Source organism: Toxorhynchites rutilus, chromosome 2, assembly GCF_029784135.1.
Source record: "Toxorhynchites rutilus septentrionalis strain SRP chromosome 2, ASM2978413v1, whole genome shotgun sequence".
Taxonomy (NCBI): domain Eukaryota; kingdom Metazoa; phylum Arthropoda; class Insecta; order Diptera; family Culicidae; genus Toxorhynchites; species Toxorhynchites rutilus.
Genome location: NC_073745.1, coordinates 56,109,612 through 56,134,263, shown reverse-complemented (window position 1 = coordinate 56,134,263; position 24,652 = coordinate 56,109,612). Strand labels below are relative to the sequence as shown.

General features: G+C 36.7%; 1 protein-coding gene across 7 annotated transcripts in view; it reads right to left on the bottom strand.

Moving 5' to 3' along the window:
* LOC129770102 (RNA-binding protein fusilli) overlaps window positions 1-24,652 on the bottom strand; it is a 261,350-nt gene that overhangs the window by 100,124 nt on the left and 136,574 nt on the right. For all 7 annotated transcript variants that reach the window (XM_055772732.1, XM_055772736.1, XM_055772738.1 and 4 more), the window contains exon 3: window positions 20,868-21,197. In XM_055772732.1, the coding sequence (XP_055628707.1) occupies window positions 20,868-21,197 (330 nt within the window). The remainder of the gene's footprint in view (window positions 1-20,867; window positions 21,198-24,652) is intronic.

Sequence of the window (24,652 nt, the reverse complement as noted above, 5' to 3'; positions counted from 1 at the left end):
TCTTTGACGCACACACACACTCGATGCAGCAAATTCGCAAGACGCAACTCGGTGGCGGCGCAATCAGAGGCCAAAAGGGTAGCATCTAAATGAGCCGTAATTGGTTTTTCAGTTGACGTGTTGTGCTCGAAAATAAGGTCTTGTTCGACAGGCTCCACATCCGGTGCTGGCTGGTGGAGGGTGACAATTTGGAATGTGTGTGCTGCCGCGATTTTTGCACACAGTTGGCTTCTTATTTCCTGCATCAATTTGCATGCGGTAAGGGACCAAAAAATGCAGCAGCAGCAACAACACTCGCGCGCATTGGTTAATTCCGTTCGTCTGCGTGGTGAGAGGGGGCGGGGTGAGGGTATTGTTGCGCTAGGAGTGTGAATTGCGCCGTCAGTCTATAATTAACAGCTGACCCGCGGGACCAGAATTGCGCCACTCGGAGGGTCGTCGTTTTTGCAGGTTATGGCTGTAGCAGCAGCGCACATGGACACGTGTGCGATGTGTTTGCTATCATGAACTGAGGGGGGTTGTGGATGGGGTCATCCCGGGGTATAATCTCCATATCGCGGCTAGCATTCGCGGAGCTGTTGAAGTTAAGGACACATGCACTAGGGGGTAGTTAGTGCGAGTCATTGTTTCGTTTCGGATTGCGCAACCTTTGCGGTCGCATAATGTATGAGCATAATTTGCATTCCGTGTAAATTGGGGCGTCTTTACGCCAGTGCGCAGGCATTCCAGCAACAGAAAGGTGGTGAACCTTAACATTGTGGTTGTTTTGTTGGAAAATAAACAATAAACGCGGGGAGACAATATTCGCGAAAAGTGAAAGGTACGCGCGCTTTTATTACACCAAAAATTGCGCCACACCGCTGAAATGATCCAATGTTATCTTCTCGTTTTATTATAGGGCAATTCCAAATGAAATCGTCCAAAAAATGCAGATTTAACAAAAAAAACATGTATTTTTAATTCGAATGAAAGTTTGTATTCCGTTTGGGTTGTAGGAAATATGAGTTTTCCACAGCAATTGGGAATTTTTTGACTCAAGCGTAACTTTTGAAAAGGGCGTATCGATTTTAGTAGGAGAAATCTTTGATAATTTATATCTAAAAAACTATGAGTCGTATCGAAATAGTGTTATAGCGTATTGATGTCTAAACATGAAAAAAATATACACTGAGAAAAAAAAATTAGTCCTTTTTTTTATTTACAAAAAAAACTTTAATTTGCAATATCCAAAATACATATTTTTTTTTTTTTATTTTTTTTTTTCACATAAAATAGAAGTCATGTAGAAAATTAAAAAATGGGTCCAAGATGGTAAAACTATTGTTGACGAACTTTGTGGAACATCGAATTTTTATGAATTTTCGAAACTTCGAATTTTTGTATGTTAACAATCATTTTTAGCCACAAATTATGATTTCTGTTGTGATTTAAAACAAAAAAGCTCATTATAAATATCCTTCTAAATGTAGCCATTTTCGAGATATTTTAAAAAATATTTTTAATTTATTGTCTTTTTTTATAGTAAATATTCCCTTTTAATATGTTTGTCGTGTTATACCGTCATGTTCATGAAATTTCATGAATTTGCTTCTAATTTCCAACAACTTTTCCAAATACATCATTATGGTAAAAATATATGTTTAGGAGTTACGTTGAAAAACATTTGAAGACATGTGAATTAACACAAACCGTAGCGATATTAAAAAATCTTTTTTTATCTTAATACAAACTTTTAACATATTATTCGTGTTACACAATCAAAACACGAACAGTAGATTTGAAATCCCAACAACAAATACACCTTGTTGATTCAACCGGACGTTATGGGTTTTCTTCTTCTTATATGGCACTAACGTTCCTAGAGGAACTCCGCCGTCTCAACGTAGTATTACTTGCGTCATTTTCATTAGTACTTAGTTGAGATTTCTATGCCAAATAACACGCCTTGAATGCATTCTGAGTGGCAAGCTCTAGAATACGCGTCACCACAATGCAAGTCAGAGGAAATTTCTTTGAAGAAAAATTTCCCTGACCAGAACGGGAATCGAACCCAAACCCCCGGCATGTTAGGTTTGACGCTAACCACTCGGCCATGGGAGCACATACGGACGTTATGGGTACAAATATAATTAACTTGTTTACGTTATGCCTAGATTATATGTAAAGTCAGGTATCACTAAGCTACCTCTGTATAGGTATATATCTTTAAGGTACCTCTATAATGTATATAAAGTTACCCATATTCAAACATCGTTCATCAGTCGAACAATCTTCCTTATGGAGTGAATAACAGTATACCACAATGGACTACAAATTTTTTTTTTCATGTTGTAGACCGTTTCCGAAAAACGGTAAGAAATGTTCATCTGAAAAACGTTTCTTAACCGTGTCAATGATTGAGAAACTTAAGTCAATGGGATGCAATATCCTTTTAGATACATCTTTAAAAATTTGCGGATCATGCCGTTTATCCGTATACTCTTCCAAACCAAAGCAGTGTAATACTGAGGAGCAGATCACTACAGCAGTAGGAAATACTTTAGTAGAAGTACCATCATTAGTTTGAGTCGTCTCAGCATCTTCGCAAAGATTCCCAAAACAGCAATATACCAGAGTATTCCCGAGCGTACAACATTGAGCTATTCAACAAGGGAATCGCCGGTATTAACGTTTCACCAATAATGACGAAAAGACTTGGACAGGCTAGTTACCCCGAACAAAAATTCAAAGAAATTTCTAAAGGTATTAAAAGAAATCTATTTTCCTTTTCACGAAGACGAAGAGTCGAACTTTAAGCAAAAGGCAAAAGAGTTTGATGAGATTATCAATCAGCTCAAAGAGAAATTTGACCACACGGAGACAACAAGATCAGAAAAAGTTAGAATTTAAACAGTTTTGCCTAAGTCTTGGTCCGTGCAAAAAATGGGAGAAGAATTTGGCGTTAATAAATATATGGCAATTCAAGCCAAAAAACTGGCAAATGAAAAAGGTGTATTGTCGACACCACATAGCAAACATGGACCAAGTTTAAGTGAAGATGTTAAAAATCATGTTTCGGAATTTTATAATGACGACGATATCAATCGATCATTACCTGGAGAAAGAGACTATGTTTCTGTAGCCAAAGATGGGAAGCGTCAACACGTCCAAAAAAGGTTATTAATAACATCATTAAGGGAAACTTTCAACAGATTTAAGGAACTTAATCCAAATTGCAAAATTGGATTTAACTCTTTTGCATCAATGCGTCCGAAGCATTGCAAATTGCTGAGTAGTTCAGGAAATCAGAACGTTTGTGTTTGTACATTCCATGAAAATGTAAATCCTTTAGCATTGAATGCAAAGATTATATGGAAAAAATATTATGTAACATATGTGAATGTAAAAAATGCCCAGCAATGGACGAGTTTGGAAACTGGTTTCTAGATGAGCTTCAGGAACGCAATTTAATTGAAATCACTTATGTACAATGGATTTCTACTGATCGATGCGACATAGAAACTCTTGTAAAACCGGTGGAAGAATTTGTATCGTATTTTTGCGAAAAAATAGAAAAATTACTTACTCATGATTACATTAAAACACAACAGTCCACATTTCCTAACAATATAAAAGCTAATTTGCAAGAAAATGAGGTTGTTGTGATTTGCGATTTTTCCGAAATTATTCATTTGTGCTTCAAGATGAAGTTCAAAGTCATCACTGGAACAATGATCAAGCAACAATCCATCCATTCGTTGTTGAAAAAGGTTCTCTGGCAAATTTAAGCTTTGTAGTTATATCTGGAGTTTTAAGTCATGACACAATAGCTGTGCAAGTATTTACTTCTAAATTGGTAACATTATTGAAACAACAAATGCAGGTAAAAAGAATAAAATTCATGTCGGATGGTGTTGCATCCTAGTATAAAAATAGGAAAAATTTTGCGAGTTTATGTCAGTTCAAATCGAAATACGACATTGACGCTGAATGGCATTTTTTTGCAACATCACACGGCAAAGGACCTTGTGATGCAATTGGTGGTACATTGAACCGGAAGGCAACAAGAGCTAGTTTGGCAGCATGAACATCCGATTACGAGTGCAAAAACGTTATTTGACTGGGCTAGCAAGCGAAAAGAAGACTATCTTACAAAATTGTCATTTTCATATATGTCATAAGAAGAATATGATCAGGGTGTGGAAGAGTTGAGTAGCATGTATGATAACACCAAACAAATTCCAGGTACCCAAAAGTATCATTCTTTTATACCTGTATCCGAGAATGAACTAGCAGCAAAGTTGTACTCTAACGACAATGCAGCAAGTTATCATAATGTGTATAGAAATATAAGAAAATAATGAAAAAATTAAATTATATACAACAAAATTGTTAGTTGATAAAAATAAATGTTGATAAAAAATAAGTGCTAAAAATTCTAGTTTTATCATTAGTATCTTTTAAACTCCGATAAATATAGGAATTATTTGACCAAATTATAGAGAATTATATTTTTTCCTTTTATAAATGTTGTGTTCTGTTGGCGCAACATGTACAACATGTTAAAAGTTTGTATTAAGAAAAAAAATTTTTTTTTTAATATCGCTACGTTTTATATTAACCCACATGTGTTCAAATGATTTTCAACGTAACTCCTGAACATATATTTTTACTATGATGAAGTATTTGGAAAAGTTGTTGGAAATTATAAGCAAATTCATAAAATTTCATGAACATGACGGTATAACACGACAAACATATTATATACTATAAAAAAGACAATAAATTAGAAATATGTTTCAAAATATCTCGAGAATGGCTGCATTTAGAAGGAGATTTATCATGAGCTTTTTCGTTTTTAATCATATCAGGAATCATAATTTGTGGCTAAAAATGATTGTTAACATACAAAAATTCGAAGTTTCGAAAATTCATAAAAATTCGATGTTCCAAAAAGTTCGTCAAAAATAGTTTTACCATCTTGGACCCTTTTTACTTTTTACTTAAGAGTACTCATAGTTTTTAAAATATAAATTATCAAAGATTTCTCCTACTAAAATCGATACGCCCTTTTCAAAAGTTACGCTTGAGTAAAAAAAACCCCATTGCTGTGGAAAACTCACATTTCCTTCAACCAAAACGGAATACAAACTTTCATTCGAACCAAAAATACTCATGTTTTGTCATTTGTCGATTTGATTTGGAATTGCTCTATAAACGAACATCGGATGGACACACACGACATACATTTCACCCAATGCAACGCAAGTTCGACCGCGTGATGAATGGATCTCTTTCACAAGGTGAAACGAGATGTAGGTCTTGTTTGTTGTGGTGAGAAAGCAGACACGAATCGTGTGTCCATTTTTGGTTTAATAAATTCCATGTTTCGAAATGATAGCTCAACAACTTCATAATAACGATTTTTTTCGAGTTCAACCTTTATTCGTTGTTCCGTTCTTTAAGAAACATTGTTAGAATACATCCGGAACACGAACACATTGAATCGTGTTACTGGTCACCTTACAATGGAGGGAATTTCCAGAAGAAGCATCTTAATTGACTTGCATTAAGTTGATTTCGACAAAATGATCATATATTTTTTCGACTCGCCAGGTGTATACAAATGAAATGAAACTTGTGCTAGGGAAGGATAGTATCCAAAGTAATAAAGTCACACATTAGAAACGATGGATGTTTTGCCGAATAATTTATGATCACAATTTAAACAAATTTACGACCGCTGACAACGCTCGTGTCAACTGTGTACTATTGAACTATCAAAAAACACCATCAAAATCTAGGATGCAATGACACAGAAAAATCTTCCGATGTGTCATTCAGTGAGGCGCCAGAAATTTTGACGCATCAGCGTGTATACCCCTTTTCAATTGAAACCATTAGATGATCAAAAAAAAAAACGTCACCATCCACTTGTCTCAATCCGACAAGTGTCATTTGAGTTTTTTGCTAACCCACGTGTAATAAAAACGCTTTTACCTCGCGTGCGCCGTAAAATACTTGAACTCACTTGCATGCATTCCACGGCAGCACAGCAAATGGCGATTTTTTTGCGTTTTTCGCTAGCCGCCGCCGCCAAAAGCTAAGATGGTTAATTACCAAATGGATCGCACTGCATCGTTCGTAAACAACGCGTAAAAAATAAAGGTAAAGTGGTTGATTTTCCCTCCCTCCCCACATCGTGTTCCAAATTAATCCTCCCCTCGCCTCACTTTCACAACGCTGCAGCGTAATGATTTTTCTAGAGAACGCATAACCCCAATGCCCGCTCCGGTCGTAATTAGTTAAGCCTCTATGCTTTTGGGATTTCTTCCTTTAGGGTTAATTTCTCTTTTTTCGGAATTGAAATCCCCCAACAGCAAAATCGCAGATAACGGCGGATTGAAGACTGTGAGAGTAAGAGAGCTCGGTAGGAAAAACAAAGTTGTGAAAAATGCACTCACGAAAGCAAAAACAAATTAATTAAGTGCTCTTTAATGAGGCATGTATCGAAAATGGTTATATGTGTGGTTTTTTAATATATATATATATTCCACGATGGATTAATCGGCCAACCAACCGCGGTTCTTTGAAGATTGGCACTAATGAAGACATCAATTCTTCTGCGAACTGCGTTGTACATAATCCTCATTAACTAGGAATATGAGAAAAATACAGCACTGCCCTGGAAATACTATTCTCAATTTTTCGACCAGAAGAAAATATAAAGTATCGCCTGGCGGGTACTGAAACCATTCCCATTCCTCATGTATGCATTTATTCCATGGCGTATAATCGTTCGGAAACAGCTGCTAGATCGTTTCCAAATCCTTTCAACGCTCTAGTTTTCATGCAATAAATGCTAGCAATTTATCGTCTCCGAAATTTCATGGTTATCTTCAACATTCAAATCATTACGAAGTTGTTTACGCAAAAATTCTGAATGCTGAGTGAATGTTATCGAGGAATTTCAAAAAAGGTTTCATTAACAGATTATTCAGATATTACGATTATTCGTGTTGTTATGTGTTTCAGCAGATTGAGCATTTTGAAAAAATATTAGGCACTAGCTGATTCGGCAAGCTTCGTCCCGCCAAAAAAAATATTTTTCGTTATCACATCCACGTTTTCTTACCAAGCGCACGTTCATTGGCCCAATCGCAGAACTGTTCATCGATTGATTTTCTAATCTACCCTTTTGAATTACCGTTTGCTTGATTGATTCTCGAGTAATGCAGCCCCCCCACCTTAAGGAGGGGAGGAGTGTCAAACCACCATAGAAAGATTTATTGCCCCCTAAAACCTCCACATGCCAAATTTGGCTCGATTTGCTTGATTCTCGAGTTATTCAGACCCCCCCCCCCTTTCCTTTAGAGAGGAGGAGGAGTGTCAAACCACCTTAGAAACGTTTCATGCCTCCTAAAACCTCCACACGCCAAATTTGGTTCTGTTTGCTTGATTAGTTCTTGAGTTATGCAGAGATCAATGTTTCATTGGTATGGCAGGCCCCCCTTAGAGAGGGAGGAGGAATGTCTATTCACCATAGAAACGTTGCGTGCCCCCTGAAACCTTCACATGTCAAAATATGTTCCCATTTACTTGATTAGTTTTCGAGTTATACAAAAATTTGTGTATCATGTGTATGGCAGCCCTCCTTTAGAGAGGGCGGTAACCACCATAGAAACATTTATTGCCCCCTAAAACCGCCAAATTTCGTTTCGTTTGCTTGATTAATTCCCGAGTAATGCAGAATCTTCTGTTTCTTTTGTATGGATACTCTACACATCTATCCATGCCCTTCATGTCGATCAGTAGTTTCCGAGCAATCTACGTTTTATTTTTTATTTTTCTACATAATCGTCGTAACGTTCGATGTATTTTTCATAGCGTGACACGAGTTTTTCCATTCCGAGCGCGAAGTGCGTAGAGTCCAACTTTTTTAAGTACGACGTACGCTGTACCTGCGAATTTCTTCAGTGTTATCGAATCGTTGAACGATGATGTTGTTGTTGCGATATAGGAGTGCAGTTTATCACGTTAAAATCGTAATTGTAGAACACATGCGAATTGATTTTTTCGAATTTTCCCATTTTCCTTTTCGTTTTCCGAAATTTTTCAATTGTCATTTTTGGTTGAAATATGTGCATTATTTTTATGGAATCCCCTCTATTTTCCATATATCATAGAAATATCATAGAAACATTCACCGTACCCAAAAACCCTCACATCCCAAATTTGGCTCCATTTGCTTGATTAGTTCTCGAGTTATGAAGAAGTTTGTGTTTTATTTGTATGGCAGCTCCCATGCCCTTGGAAAGGGGGTAGGTGTGTCGAACTACCATAAAGGGTGTGTCACATCAAATTGCATCACGGAAAAAACGCTGTAGAAATTCGCCCAGTAGACCGATCCTTTTGAAAATTTTAGACAGTAAAATAAAAACTATTAAACAACTTTTGGCATTTTCTTTTTATTCATACTTCGAGCCCAAGCCCGTATGCTCGCACCTTCCTCTTTACCCCGTACATAAGGTTCTGTACAACGTCAGGTTGTAGTTTTTTTTGAACAGAAATCCATTTTCTTTTGAAATCCGCCTCCGATTTGACAACTTTTGGGTTCTTCCGGAGGGCCTGCTTCATAATCGCCCAATATTTCTCTATTGGGCGAAGCTCCGGCGCGTTGGGCGGGTTCATTTCCTTTGGCACGAAGGTCCTTTGAATAGTGGCACGTCCTTTGAATAGTGGCACGAAGCGAGATCCGGCCAGAAGATGGTCGGGCCCTCGTGCTGCTTCAATAGTGGTAGTAAGCGCTTCTGTAGGCACTCCTTAAGGTAAACCTGCCCGTTTACCGTGCCGGTCATCACGAAGGGGGCGCTCCGCTTTCCGCAAGAGCAGATCGCTTGCCACACCATGTACTTTTTGGCAAACTTGGATAGTTTCTGCTTGCGAATCTCCTCCGGAACGCTGAATTTGTCCTCTGCGGAGAAGAACAACAGGCCCGGCAGCTGACGAAAGTCCGCTTTGACGTAGGTTTCGTCGTCCATTACCAAGCAATGCGGCTTCGTCAGCATTTCGGTGTACAGCTTCCGGGCTCGCGTCTTCCCCACCATGTTTTGCCTTTTTGCAGTTTTGCAGGCCCTCCCGTTGCTTGGTCCGCTGGACGAATGAACTTGACAAATTCATCTTATTGGCGACATCCCGGACCGAACTTCTCGGATCACGTCTAAACTGCTTAACTACGCGCTTGCGATCTTTTTCACTGACGGAGCATCCATTTTTGCCGTTCTTCACCTTCCGGTCGATGGTTAGAAGGAAGGAAGGTATTGTATTATAGAGACTTTAAACTTTTGCAGTTCATTCGTCTCTAGCCTTGAGAAAGGCCCTTTGAAAACTCTACTCTACTTTACTCCAGCGCTACCACCTCCGCCCTCTTGCCTTGAGAAAGGCACTCGATCCCTCGCCGTCCAGCCCGTCCAGCAACGATGTTGTCCAGTCGGTGTCCACACAAAGAATGATGGATGGTTAGATTCTCGAAGTATCGTTTTAGTACTCTGCTGACCGTGGATTGGACGATTCCCAGCATCTTACCGATGTCCCGATGTGACAACTCCAGATTCTCGAAATGAGTGCGCAGGATTAATTCACGACGCTCTTTTTCGTTCGACGACATTTTTCCAAATTTACGAAGAATTGACAGTGAAGCATGGCCAACGTGATCTATACACTCTTATCTGATTATAAGCGAAAGCTGAAAATATAATTCCTAAAAATTAAATTTCTACAGCGTTTTTTCCGTGATGCAATTTGATGTGACACACCCTTTAGAAACGTTTCGTGTCCCCTAAAACCTCCACATGCCAAATATGGCTCCATTTGCTTGATTAGTTCTCGAGTTATGCTGAAATTTATGTTTCATTTGTATGGGAGCCCCCTGTTCAGAGAGGGAGGATGAGTGTCGAACTACCAGAGAATCGTTTATCGATCCCTAAAACCTCTATATGCTAAGTTTGATTCCATTTGTTTGATTAGTTCTCGAGTTTTTCAGCGCTCTCCCCCCCCCCCCCTCTTCTTTAGGCAGAGGAAGGAGTGTCAAACCACAAAAAAAAAGTATTGCTCCCTAAAACCTCCATATGCTAAATTTGGTTCCATCTGCTTGATTAGTTCTCGAGTTATGCAGAAATTTGTGTTTCATTTCTATGGCAGCGCCTCTTAGAAAGGTGAGAAGAGTGTTGAACCACCTTAGAAATGTTTCTTGCCCCTTAAAACCTCCACATGCAAAATTTGATTCCGTTTACCTGATTAGTTCTTGAATTATGCAGAAATGCATGCTAAATTTGTATGGCAGCCCCCCCCCCCTAAGAGAGGGGGGAGGAGCCATTTATTGCCCCCTAAAACCTTCACATGCTAAATTTAGTTTCAGTTGCTTGAATAATTCTCGAGTAATGCAGAAATTTGTGTTTCATTTCTATGGCAGCCCCACCCCTCTCCCCTTAGAGAGAGGGGAGGGGTGTCGAACTATCCTAAAAACCTTCCCCGACCTCAAAAACCCCTACATACCAATTTTCATGTCGATCGGTTCAGTAGTTTCCGAGTCCACAAGAATCAGACAGACAGACGAACAGACAGAAATCCATTTTTATGGATATAGATAGAAGATGGATTTAAGGTGAAGGTGGAAGGAAGCCATTGCACAATGGTTCAGGAGATGCATTGAAGTGGAAATTAGCATTTAGAGCTCGAAAGTTATTCTCTAGACAAAAATTGTTTTCGACAAAGTTGTTACATACGATAGAGCGCTCATTTCTATGTTATCAAAAATAGGGTGACCGAAATTGTCGATGAAATAAAAAATCTAACTTTCTTATCTTTATAGATAGAGGTAAATATAGTTCGACTATGTTGTAGTCCCAGTTATTTGAGACATCTTTGTAGAACAAAGTTTTTTCTATCTCTTGAAATAACCGATATAGCGCATTTTTTCTAAGTTGCGTTAGGGTCACCATGAAAAAACTGTTTTTTTGCTTTAACTTTTTTATTTCAAATTCTACATATAAACTGTCTTCGGAAGACTTTTAAAACTTACTAATACTAACATTTTGCGAAGCAGAACTTGTCAATATCTCAACTTCACCCGAAGTTATTGATATTTCTTCCCAAAAAACATGCTCTTTTCATTTGTTTGTCATTCTTTCTGGGTTTGTTTGTGAACGGAATTTGAAAGAACCGATTTTACTCTATACAATATGTGATTTCCAAAACTATGTTATTTTTCGTGTTTTAGTAAAATGAAATTGAAATCATGAGTTTTTGGATAAAAAAAAAATCAATAACTTTGAGTAGGATTAAGATACGTTGGTACTGATAAGATATAAAAGTCGTACGAAGACAGTTTTGATGTAGATTTTGAAATATAAAAGTTAAAGCAAAAAAAAACGTTTTTTCATGGTTACCCTAATGCAACTTAGATAGAAAGCGCCAAAAACAACTTTGTGGGAGATATTTGTTCTTTAGACAAAAACTGTCTTCGACAAAGTTGTTACATACGATAGAGCGCCCATTTTTATGTTATCAAAAATAGGGTGACCAAAATTGTCGATGAAATAAAAAATCTAACTTTCTTATCTTTATAGATAGAGATAAACATAGTTCGACAATGTTGTAGCCCCAGTTATTTTAATCAACCTTGTAGAACAAAGCTTTTTTCTATCTTTTAATATAATCGATTTAGCGCTTTTTTTCTAAGTTGCATTAGGGTGACCATGAAAAAACGGATATTTTAGCTTTCACTTTTATATTTCAAAATCTACATCAAAACCGTCTTCGTATGACTTTTAGAGCTCATCAATTCCAATATTTTGCGACATTTTGCGTTTGTATTAGTAAGCTCTAAAAGTCTTCCGAAGACAGTTTGTATGTAGAATTTGAAATCTAAAAGTTAGAGCATAAAAACATTTTTTTTTCATGGTGACCCTAACGTAACTTAGAAAAAAAGCGCTATATCGGTTATTTCAAGAGATAGAAAAAAACTTAGTTCTACAAAAATCTCAAATATCTCAAATAACTGCAACTACAATATTGTCGAACTATATTTACCTCTATCTATAAAGATAAGAAAGTTAGATTTTTTATTTCATCGACAATTTTGGTCACCCTATTTTTGATAACATAGAAATGAGCGCTCTATCGTATGTAACAACTTTTTCGAAGACAGTTTTTGTCTAGAGAATAACTGTCGATCTCTAAATGCTAATTTCCTCTTAAATACATCTTCTCGGCCATTGTGCATTGTAGTAGTATAGGTAAAACCACGTGTGAAAATGGGGTAATAGTGTTTGCGAAATAAAAGCACAGCAGACGTAAACAGATCAATTCACTTATCAAACTGTGTGGCGCTTCATTGACACGAGTTTTTGAATACATTTGCAAAAAAAATAACAATTCAATACTAAAGTAAAATGTATGAACGATATGTTCCGATGAACAATTGCAAATATAAATATATATACAGGGTAACTTCGATATAACGTACATTTCACTTTGAAAATTGTACGTTGTATCGAAGCATAATAAAGAACTCAGAAACGTAGCTTATATTACATTATTGTGTTGCTGTTTGGGTAATGTTAACGAATAAATTCAACTAGAAGACGAAGACAGCCTTTCTCATGATGTTTCCCTTCGTACTGTTGATTAAAAATTGATTCATTTAGAATCCGGAATCACAAAACCAGTTGTATTTCCGGATTGGTTAAAGGTACAAAACATGTTATAGTATCAAAATACAGATAATTTATTGGTCTTTCAGAAAAAACAATATACAAAAAATTATTCCTTTGCACTTTGAAAATGTGTACGTTATATCGAGGTAAAATGTACATTACAAAGAGGGTACGTTATATCGAAGTTTCCCTGTAGAAGGTGCATTTGCATATGAAGTAAAATTCTGATTATACGTGAGCGTAACATGAGCAAATTTATAACACATGCGAATTGGGGCTCTTTTGGTATTAACAAGTTCTTCCGCATAGTAACTCGATGTTGATAATTCCCTAATATTTTCCTTCGTTGATCGTATTGTTTTCACATATTCACGTTGGAGAGCCTTAACCCTTCTCTTCGTTGGCCGAGGCATTTTGATTGAATGTAATACTTTTCCGTTTACTGTTTTTGAAAGCATAGGCAGCCGTGGCTGTGTCTCGAGCTCTGCAATACAATTTTCTTACCCAATGTTAAAGTTGCTAAAACTTACATTATAGACCCATTAAACGTAAAAATAAAAAATGTATTTATACGAACACAATTTTATTCTATAGATTTTCAAGATATGAAACGCTCTGACTCAGGAATAACATTTTATTGAGTGCTTTTTATAGCTGTTTCGATGATGTTGTTTGACATCGGTGTCGAGAAAATAATGATGCTTTCACCAATACAAACAAAACCATTGCCGAAAATTGAAAAATGAAAATTTAACTTTCAGAGCACTAGCTCGAGTTTTCCGACGTTTTTCACTATACAGTGCGACAGCAGATGAAAATTTAATGTCTTGTGAGTAATCGATTAGAGTTTGGTTGATATTACTTGATGGGATGTGTGCGAAAACGATCATTTTCTTCACACTATTTTGCAAAATTATTGATTTTCGGGCGAGGGGTGAGGGAGGGAGATCAAAGAAATGAGCGCCATTGTGGCTAGCATCCACCTTCACCTTAATGACAGAATGCCAGTGCCAATGATGTTGTATTGTAGTGATTCTAAAATGCTACAATAATTTCAACTTGCTGTGTAACATGCATTTTTAAGATTATTTAAAGCTGATGAAAGTGAAATATATTGTTAACATAAACCGTCGATTAGATTATCGAATTTCATCATGATACTATAGTTTTTCTATAGTATCATGATAGTTTTGTTTGAAGCTTATCCAATGTATTCTAATGTTTACCATCAATGGCGCATAACATTGACGAAAAAAGTGCCCAACCAACATCATACATTTCGTTATCCATTTCCTCTGAAAATTTAAAATCGCGTATAATTTGTAGCATCGTCTTCATTACCGAATGGAAAAGTTTTTATAGGAATGGAAATCCTTACAACATATGGAAACGTTACAGGAACTTTCAGAGACTTGATTTTAACTTATGGTTATTTTCAAACATATACGATAGGAAATCTCCTAAACCGATCTGCGCTGCTGAGTTTCCCAACACCTGAAGGACACCTGTTTGCTCCGTTATGGATAGTCAATATTTTTCCATCGATCGCAAAAGGGGTAACAAATCACCCAGCGTTTATTAATAGGGGGAACTACCTCAATGTCGGGTCTCTCAATGGATCGGAAGAGTGAACAAAACGAGCGACGGCTGAGTGGAAAAAAGCCACTGAATCACAATCCGTTCCGACCCGCCGTCAATCGTGATTATGGTTAAGTGAGTTAAGCACACAAACAGAAAATAGCTTTCGATTGCTCCGGGTAATTTTCCTCTTATGATTGCGCTTAATGCTGTTGCGTCCAATCTGTCCCACTCGCAAATAGTAAATCGTGCCTGAAAATATACGTTCTCGCTTTACCCCGATTCATAATGCCACATAATTTGTATCGGCAATAAATTCAAATTAATTCAAAGGTTTTGTCTTTGATATGACAGTTTGGCGCTCGGCACCTGAGCTCTCTAGTAAGACAGGTGGAGGCCACCGCCGTGTGTCCCATGCCCCCGACGACGTCAATAATTTTTATTTGAAGTTGTTGATTGTTTCGATAGTGTGCCTGTACTACTACTGCTGCACGAAGAAGGAGGTAATTGGCCGTCGTATTCATCTGTCCGATGCGGCACAATTTATGCGGCGCGCTTCAGCGACCACCAGGGATTATCATCGAATCGGATCGCGCATTGATGTGATAATAAACACTGTACTTTGCTGTCTGTGGGATAACTTCGAGAGAAACCGGTTCAAAAAAAAAAGCGTCCAAAAGAGTTCTCGATTTCTCAACCACTCCACGAGGACCACCGACGACACTTCAGCTTTCACTTTCTGGAAGGTATCCTCGACGTTGGGTTCTCTTTTTGTCAAAAATCAACCACGCCCTTAATTACACTGTCGTTGTGGTTTCTGTACGTTGCCCGATTATGCGACTCAGTTGAAATAATATACCCTTTGGTTCTACACTACATTGAGATCAGGGTTACACACACCAAATACTACCTCCCATCCTTCAACCTTTACGCGGTTGAATTTTTTGTTTAATTGAGGAAACAAGGCTGAGAATCTTGTTGAACCCATTACTACCTTCACCTTCTTGCAACATCGCGACTGATGTAATTAAATTCATTCAATCTGTTTTAAGAATATACACCAACTCCAATGGTAGGTAGACTGAACAAAAACTTCGATTGTATTCAAACCATCTATATTTATTCGTTAACGAAAAAAAAAATAGATCCGCATTTTTTCTGGGGTAGATATAAAAATCGGCTTTTTTGTCAATTTTGTCGAATATACCCACTTTTATGAATGTTCTCCAACAAATGAATGGTATTCAAGTGTAATTTCTAACAAAAATATTGAACTACCCTTCGAATGTCTACTACCAGGTAAAATCTAAGAAAAAATTTTTTTTTCCGTTATTAACCTATTTTGAAAAATCTTCCATTGCCGTTAAAACGTAGTCCTTTGCGAAACCAACGGTCGCCAGTTTCCGTTTCTAAGATGACACGTCGTCCACAACATCATAGCAAGAGTGATGCTACCGCCGTGATCTTCATCGATATTGTTGACCGATGTCCGTCTCTTAGACCAGAACTCGGTTTAGGAAATGGCTCCAAAGTTTCGTTTTGAAATACAAATTCTAGGAAACTGCATGACAATTGATTAAGAGTTTGGAATTGGTTCCGAAATCTAAAATCACAAAATCTAGAGAATATTGAAATGATAAAAACATTCAATGTGAAAAGCTATTTTGAAGATTTGAAAAAAAAACAAAAAAAGGAAAAAAAGAAAAAATCAAAATATTTAAAAAATACAAAATTTCAAAAAATTAAGCTGAAATTGAAATATATGAATAGCTAAAACGTTTTCAAAACGTTTTAATATTTTTTAAATATGAATATTGAGAATATTAAAAATATAATATATGAATAACATTTGAGAATATTATTTATAAAAAAGGTTTTAAAAAATTCGAATTCAAATTTGAATTCAAAAAAAAATATTCAAATTAAACAAACAATAGCATAAAAATAGAAAAAAAAATTTACTGGAAAAATTTAAAAAGTTGATAAAATTAAATTAATTAAAAGAAACATTACAAAAGGATCAATCCCATTTTAGGGTGTCAGAAAAATTAAATTTTTCCACTTTTTCCAAAAATGACTTTTTTTTTTAAATTCAAAACTTTTGAAATACTGAGCCGATTGAAAAGATCGACATATAAAATTAAATTGGCTTATATAGCTTAAATTTTTTTGAAAAAAATACCAGAGTTGCACAAAATTTAAATTTTGGTATCGAGACCATGGAAACTATAAAAAACTAATACAATCAATAATATTAATAACTAAAACTCAAATATAGTGCAACTCTGGTATTTTTTTCAAAAAAGATCAGATAATTGGCTTTAATTTGATATGTCGATAATCTAAATCGGCTCAGTAGTTCAAAAGTTATGATTTTTTTAAAGTGTTTTTTTTTAAATGGACAAAGAACAAAATTTCCACTTTACACGAAAATCTAAGAACCACTATATCGGTTTGGCATGTAATGGCTGTATATATATACTCACAGACTGTACGTGTCTCTGTAATATTGCTATTGTGTATTTTAAACCGTTATTGGTATTTATTTGAAGAAAAATGTATAATAGAATGAGAAAACTCCAGAAAATATTTTTTTCTTTAACATTATTCAGTATTATAGTCATTTAATTCAGCCACCTTATGGATTCGCGGTCTATCAGATCGTATGCGCGGGTATAGGGAGGTTAAAGAAGTAGAAAAGAATGAAATAATGAAATAATTAGGAACATTTGGGAAGGAACGGAATGGAAAATTTAAAAAAAATTGAAACATCGAAAATATTTTTCAAAATTTCAAAATAAGTTTTCAAAAAACAAGATTATTTTTTTTTCAATTTCAACAAATTAATGTAAATTATGTGAGAAACTGAAAAAATGAAAACAATGAAATATTTTTATATAATTAGAATGTTCAATAAATAGCACATCTACCCAATATTTTAGAACTATTAATTTTATACAATTGAAATCAAAATTATGAAAAAAATGAGTGGGTAGCTCATGAGTGAGTAGCTATGATATAACCGCAAGCAATCATTCGTTTGTATTGATTAAATTTTTGATTGAATTAAACAATTTCCGAATTCAATCGAATTTAATTTATTTGCTTTGTGAGTGAAGAGCTTGAATAAATGCCATGTAAGGTCAATTCATGCATTGTGATAAATCATGTTCTTCGTTTCAAGTAAAGTTTCTTTTCACGTTTGGTATGATGCCTAGGACAAAATATGTGAACGGAAGAATTATCAAACGATTATTTTATTTTACATTTCCCTCTAAAGCTTGCATCTCTCAAGTGCACCTACTTCTCGAACCGCGAATTTGCTTGATTTGATCAGGCACTCAGTGAGCAGAAGATATGAAGACATATCCTTCAATGCAATCTTGAATAACCGAGCCAAAGCGCTGTGTTCGTACCCGTTTTTGTAATCCGTGTTAGGAAAACACATTTCGGAGTGCAAAAAAACATGCGGATGAGGAAAGTAAAATACTTGCATGAATTAACAACTTCAACTTATACTTTTTATATTCTAGAACAAATTTCCCCACGCTCCATGGATTTGAAGTTTGTGTTGGGGAAACACATTTCAGTCGGAACAAAAATTTCCATACATGAAGTATTTGCAATGCCGATTTCTCAAGGCTGCTTGGTTATGATGGCTGTGTTGGGGAAACCGTGAATTGGGCCACTTAAAACGAGGTAGTTAGGGCGTTTAGATAACACTTAACATTATACAGTTATTCAATTGTTTATCTCAGGAAAAATAACATTTTATTAATTGCGATAAATGCGTAGAAATATTCCCTATCAATTGATGCAAACATATTTCCGATATAGTAAGAAATGTTCGAGTTATAAGTATTCGGAATCTTTCATTTTTTCTTGCATGTTCTGTGTTTATGTTTTCATTTTACCCCCCTCACATACTCCGGTTAGAGGTAGTCCTACGCCAAAGAACAAAATCAAAAAATGATGGATTTTAAAAAAATCATTAAATTGATAAAATTTTAAAAAGGGAAAAACGGACACGAATCCTATTCTCATTATATATTTCCTATTTATAATAGGGACCAAATGGAACAAAATTACCACTTTTGACGAAAATATGAGAACCACTATATCGGTTTGGCATGGAATGGTTCTATATAGATAGACATATTGTACATTTAGATTCCAATTTTATAACACTGAACACATACTGATTACAGATTCTGGAATCAAGTTTCTTCTGCGGATCCGAATTCTCCTATTCTCCCACCAAATCACATTTTCCAGGGTTCGATTTCAATTCGAGCTTCAGATTCCAAAAGATTTGGAATATAAATCTAAAATCAGTGATCAAAGTAAAAAGAAACATAAATGAGAAATCTGAATTTGGAAACTTTGTCTGGTATGTGGAATTAGGTACCGGAAATCTGTTACTAAGAATCAGTAAACAGGATCACAGATATTAATATAAGTTTCGGTTGGACATAATTCAAGTTTCGGTTGGACATAACTTGACCTAGATTGAGAATTCTACACCCAATCTAGATTTTGGCAGAAAACATTTCATCTTCGTTCGTAAGAATGCTTTTTCGTGTATTTAAGGATGAAATGAGCAAATAAAAGCATATGTGTCTTAAGCTGCAAAATTTTTATATGTATGCGAGCGGACATCTCTCTCTCTTTTTTACGTCTCTGGTGCTGTTGCATAAATGCGTGATAATATTACACCTCATTATAAAATGAAGTTGGAAAGTGTTTTCTGAGAATAAAAAGGAGGGCATAAACGTAAATCCATACTTTCTTGGTCTGGGCCGTGTATGTGGCAAAGAATGCGAAAAGCTTTAATGCGTGCTTTTTTGCTATGTGTTTCTTGGTTCACTTGCTCATACTGCTCTTATATTACTAGCATATATGTTATACAAATGATATACCAGTGTTCTGCTACACAATGCACAATGCAATTTGTGTTGGTACAATTACTGAACATAGCTATAAATGTTCTGTAGTTGTAGTCTGTATAGTTTATTGTCTATAAATAAATGTTCAGTTCCAACTGATTATCCAAGGTGTTAAGACGTCACTCTTTGAGTTTCCTTCCGTATCACAATTTCCTGTTGAAGATCATTCCGACAGATGGTTTTGAGTTTCTGTTCATGCTGTTTGATGGATTGTTGCTGCTGTATCTGCTGGTATTGATCGCTTTCGTTGCTGATGCTGCTGAATTGAGAACGGTCACAACAACGAGTGTGGGGAGTAGCGCATTTTCTGTTATTTTTAGGCTCAGAATGTAATGCAATAAATGGGGATGCAAAAATATGTGCTAAAAATTAGTTTTGTAGATACCTGATTCAAATTCACCTATTTCTACTTCAAGTTCCATATTCATTTAACAAACCGATTTGCAATGTCCAATTCTACAAGTAAAATCGTGATTTCAGATTCCTGATATGATATGTATCGAAAGACTCGATTCTAGATTTAGAATACCAAACTCCATATTCCATGTTCAAATTCATGATTCTAAATCCACCTTTCTATGGCCTCTTTTCAGATTTCAAATAATGGATTTCAAATCACTTACCCTAATTTTAGATTTCGATCTAGATTCTGGAATCGATTTTTTTTCTGCGTAATTAAAATTTCTGATGTACATAACCGTGAGTGAAGGTTTCGAATACCAAAAGTAAATTAAGTTATTCCAAATTCTGCATCCATATTTCATACGCCGAGTCCGAATCGGGATTCAGATTCCATAACTCAATTTCTAGATCCTATCATTTCTGAAAGACACTCAAATTTGAGATTAAGGATGTATGCTAACATATATCAGATTCCATATTCTATGTTTGTTGTAGATCAACGTTCCTAGATACTTTTTCAGATTGCCAATTTCCAGGTTCCAGATTTCATATTCATGTTCTCATTATAAAGAGTTCATATTTCAGTGTGAAGATTCAATTTCATATTTTTCAGCGGGAGGATAACATTTTCTGTTTTTCGATGTGTGATACGGATATGGATTCTAAATTCAATATGATACTTCAACACAACGATTTTAGAACTTTTAGACTTTTGGTAAAAGATTTCTAAATGTCAAAGCCAATAAAATTTAACATCCACATGATAATGATTGATTACTGCCTGATTGAAAGAATAAATTAATACATTATCAGACACTTTTTCCGTTGCGAATGAAGTGTGTCAAATGTTACACTGACCCGATGGCGGCAGATAATTGCATCGGAAACACTCACGCCGGGCATTTTGCAAACATACGACGCATAAAATGTGTCCGATTGCGCCCCCAAATGGTCAGCACACGATTATCGTTAAATTGTTGATATTAATCCGCGTCCATATCTGCACCGGTGAATTTGTCATTCGCAACCAAACCACCATTGGAGACCACAAATTGTGTTTGAGGAAAACCTGAAACGCCTATTCGTGGTTTGCCGGGCAGCCAATTCCATCGAGATCACTTGCGCAGATTAATGTGCCGTTTCGGTGCATTCGTAAACCAGCCTTTGAGAGTTGTTGTAGAGCTGGGCTAGCTGAATGGGCACAATTTCTTATGGTACCCAATAGAAAAAAAAAAAGGGAACTCACCTGTTCGATCACTTCCTCCAGCGGCCGACCGTTGGACTGGACCAGCGATTCGATGGCGGGGATCTCCTGGCTGAGGGCACTGTCCGTGGTCGCAGCATTTGGGGACGTGGAAGACAGCGATGCCGACGAGGTGGTATTTACCGCCGACGTGGACAACGAGGACGAACAGGTCGTCCCGACGGACTGGTCGAGCGAGGTGTTGCTGGAGCTGATGTTGTTCTGGCTGGCGCTGTTGCTCGAGTTCAGCGCGAGCAGTGCGTTCTGCTGGTGCTGCTCGCGGCCCTGCAGCGGATTCGATGGCCGGACGAAGTACTGCTTGATGCCAACGATCTGCACGGAGAAAAAAAAAGAGAGATGCGAGAGTGCAGATAAATATTATTAGCAAATACTGGACCAGATTCCGAAAATCGGGTTCAATCAATTTCAATTCAAAACGCTTCCCCCCGCCCGGGTGATAGATTGTAATCTATCGCTCTCCGTAACTGTCTGTCATCGGTAATTGAAAGATTGCTGACCCGTGGAGGGTCAGAAAAACGGATAACGTCAGCGCGCGGATGAAAACGTCAATACTGTTGAAAGTCAGCTGCAGCGCAGGAACGATTAAATGCTCGATCGCATCATGGTTTTTGTGCGGTGTTATTCAAATCCCAATATCTCGCGGAGACTCTCGGTTGATTGGGTTCGCTTTTTCTGCATCCCGCAATTAGGCTTAGGCATTGGGGCCAGACACGAGGATTAAATGGGGCAAAGCGTAGTGAATGCGTTTCATTACGAGCGTATGTGAGGGCAACGAGAGTTGAAGTAATGATTGATATGATTAAATACGATGAGCTATAGAGATGATGATGTGTTGTTTTTTGTTGATGTTGTCGCTGATTTGTGTTTAATCGGTAGGGCTATTGATGTCATTTTTTGACTTGAGTGTGTGCCACTATTGGAATGAATAATTAACAAGACATGATGAGATTCCTACAAAGATAACAATCAAGACAAATACGGGAGAATCGTTGACAAAATATAAAATATACTGAGACTGTTCTTTACGATTATTTAAATTAGGATTTCAATCCTATACATTCACTAAATCCTACCATTTGTTAGTCTTTTCCTTCAATGGGTTTAATTTGAAAAATATTTATAAGAGAAGTGGTCAATTGTTTACAGATTAAAACAATGTAGAATATGTCTATTTCAGCAATATCAAGCGTATAAAATTATTTTAAGTTTGAATTTATTTTAAGTTTGGCGTAATAATTAAATTAAAGCGTTTTTGGAAAAATAAAGTGGTGTAATATGGACAGGTTTGTAATGCAACGTAGAAGTTTATTGCTCGTAAGAGGAATAATTTTATTCAACCAAGGTCGGAACTCATCACGAATGTCCGTTAAATGATGAAAAAATCATGTTAATAGAAGTGATATTATGCTTTTCAGCAGTATAAACGGACAGACCCTCAACTTTTTTGCTTTTGGTTCCAGTCAGCTTCCTATTCCTATTCCTATTCCTATTCCTATTCCTATTCCTATTCCTATTCCTATTCCTATTCCTATTCCTATTCCTATTCCTATTCCTATTCCTATTCCTATTCCTATTCCTATTCCTAAAGGGTGTATCACGGAAAAAACGCTGTAGAAATTCGCCCAGTAGACCGATCCTTTTGAAAGTTTTAGACAGTAAAATAAAAACTATTAAACAACTTTTGGCATTTTCTTTTTATTCATACTTCGAGCCCAAGCCCGTATGCTCGCACCTTCCTCTTTACCCCGTCCATAAGGTTCTGTACAACGTCAGGTTGTAGTTTTTATTGAACAGAAATCCATTTTCTCTTGAAGTCCGCCTCCGATTTGACAACTTTTGGGTTCTTCCGGAGGGCCTGCTTCATAATCGCCCAATATTTCTTTAGCGAAGCTCCGGCGCGTTGGGCGGGTTCATTTCCTTTGGCACTAAGGTGACCCCGTTGGCTTCGTACCACTCCAACACGTCCTTTGAATAGTGGCACGAAGCGAGATCCGGCCAGAAGATGGTCGGCCCTCGTGCTGCTTCAATAGTGGTAGTAAGCGCTTCTGTAGGCACTCCTTAAGGTAAACCTGCCCGTTTACCGTGCCGGTCATCACGAAGGGGGCGCTCCGCTTTCCGCAAGAGCAGATCGCTTGCCACACCATGTACTTTTTGGCAAACTTGGATAGTTTCTGCTTGCGAATCTCCTCCGGAACGCTGAATTTGTCCTCTGCGGAGAAGAACATCAAGCCCGGCAGCTGACGAAAGTCCGCTTTGACGTAGGTTTCATCGTCCATTACCAGGCAATGCGGCTTCGTCAGCATTTCGGTGTACAGCTTCCGGGCTCGCGTCTTCCCCACCATGTTTTGCCTTTTTGCAGTTTTGCAAGCCCTCCCGTTGCTTGGTCCGCTGGACGAATGAACTTGACAAATTCATCTTATTGGCGACATCCCGGACCGAACTTCTCGGATCACGTCTAAACTGCTTAACTACGCGCTTGTGATCTTTTTCACTGACGGAGCATCCTTTTTGCCGTTCTTCACCTTCCGGTCGATGGTTAGGTTCTCGAAGTATCGTTTTAGTACTCTGCTGACCGTGGATTGGACGATTCCCAGCATCTTACCGATGTCCCGATGTGACAACTCCGGATTCTCGAAATGAGTGCGCAGGATTAATTCACGACGCTCTTTTTCGTTCGACGACATTTTTCCAAATTTACGATAAATTGACAGTGAAGCATGGCCATCGTGATCTATACACTCTTATCTCTTATCTTATCTCTCTTAAAAATTAAATTTCTACAGTGTTTTTTCCGTGATGCAATTTGATGTGACACATCCTTTATTCCTATTCCTATTCTGTCTGCTGATTCATATGGCAAATTACAAGCTTATAGATAGCATATTTCGTTTTCGGATTTCATATTCGGATTAAAAATTCAAATTTCAAATTCAAGATCTCAAAATCCAAATTCCACTTTCCGGCTTTGTATTCATATTCAGATTTCGAATTTCTGATTCCAAATTCTAAATTTCAGATTCACTTTCAGAGGTTTTAGTTTCAGATTATGAATACCAAATTTGAAATTCTAAAGTTTGACCCCAATCTAGGGAAGCAAATTCTAGACTCCATATTCCACATCCCACATTTTATTTCTTAGATTTCAGATTACTGATTTCAAATTCAAATATTGGATTGGAGATCCCATTTTCGGTTTTCCAAATCTCAAAATCTGAATTCAAGATCTAGATCAAAAAATACTTTTGTCAAATACCATATTTCAAATTCATTACCAATGATCCTGTTTTCAAATTCAGAATACCAAAGTTCAAATTTCATATGTTGAATCCAATCATTCTAAAATCATAATTCCAGACTCCAGATTGAAAAAAATTGTGTTTAAATTCGGATTCGGGTTTAAGATTCAGATTATAAATTCGGGACTCCACATTACACACTCCAAATTAGGATTCTATTTACACACTGTATCTATCAGATTCCGACGTTAGATTCATGTTATATGAACAATATATTATACACAAAATGCTATTTTTTTATCCCATTTATTTATTTTAGGCTCATTAGCATTTTAGCTGTAACAGAGCCGAATTTTAATCGTGTACATGTCACACGGTTATCATATCTATAATTATAGCACATTACATTACACAGTTGCCATTCGCCAGTATTCCTTCTATACCATTGCATATGGTACACATTTACACAGTAGCCATTTAGGCGTAAGAGAATTCTTTCTGTTCTTCCATTATCCAGTTAGACCACCGGAC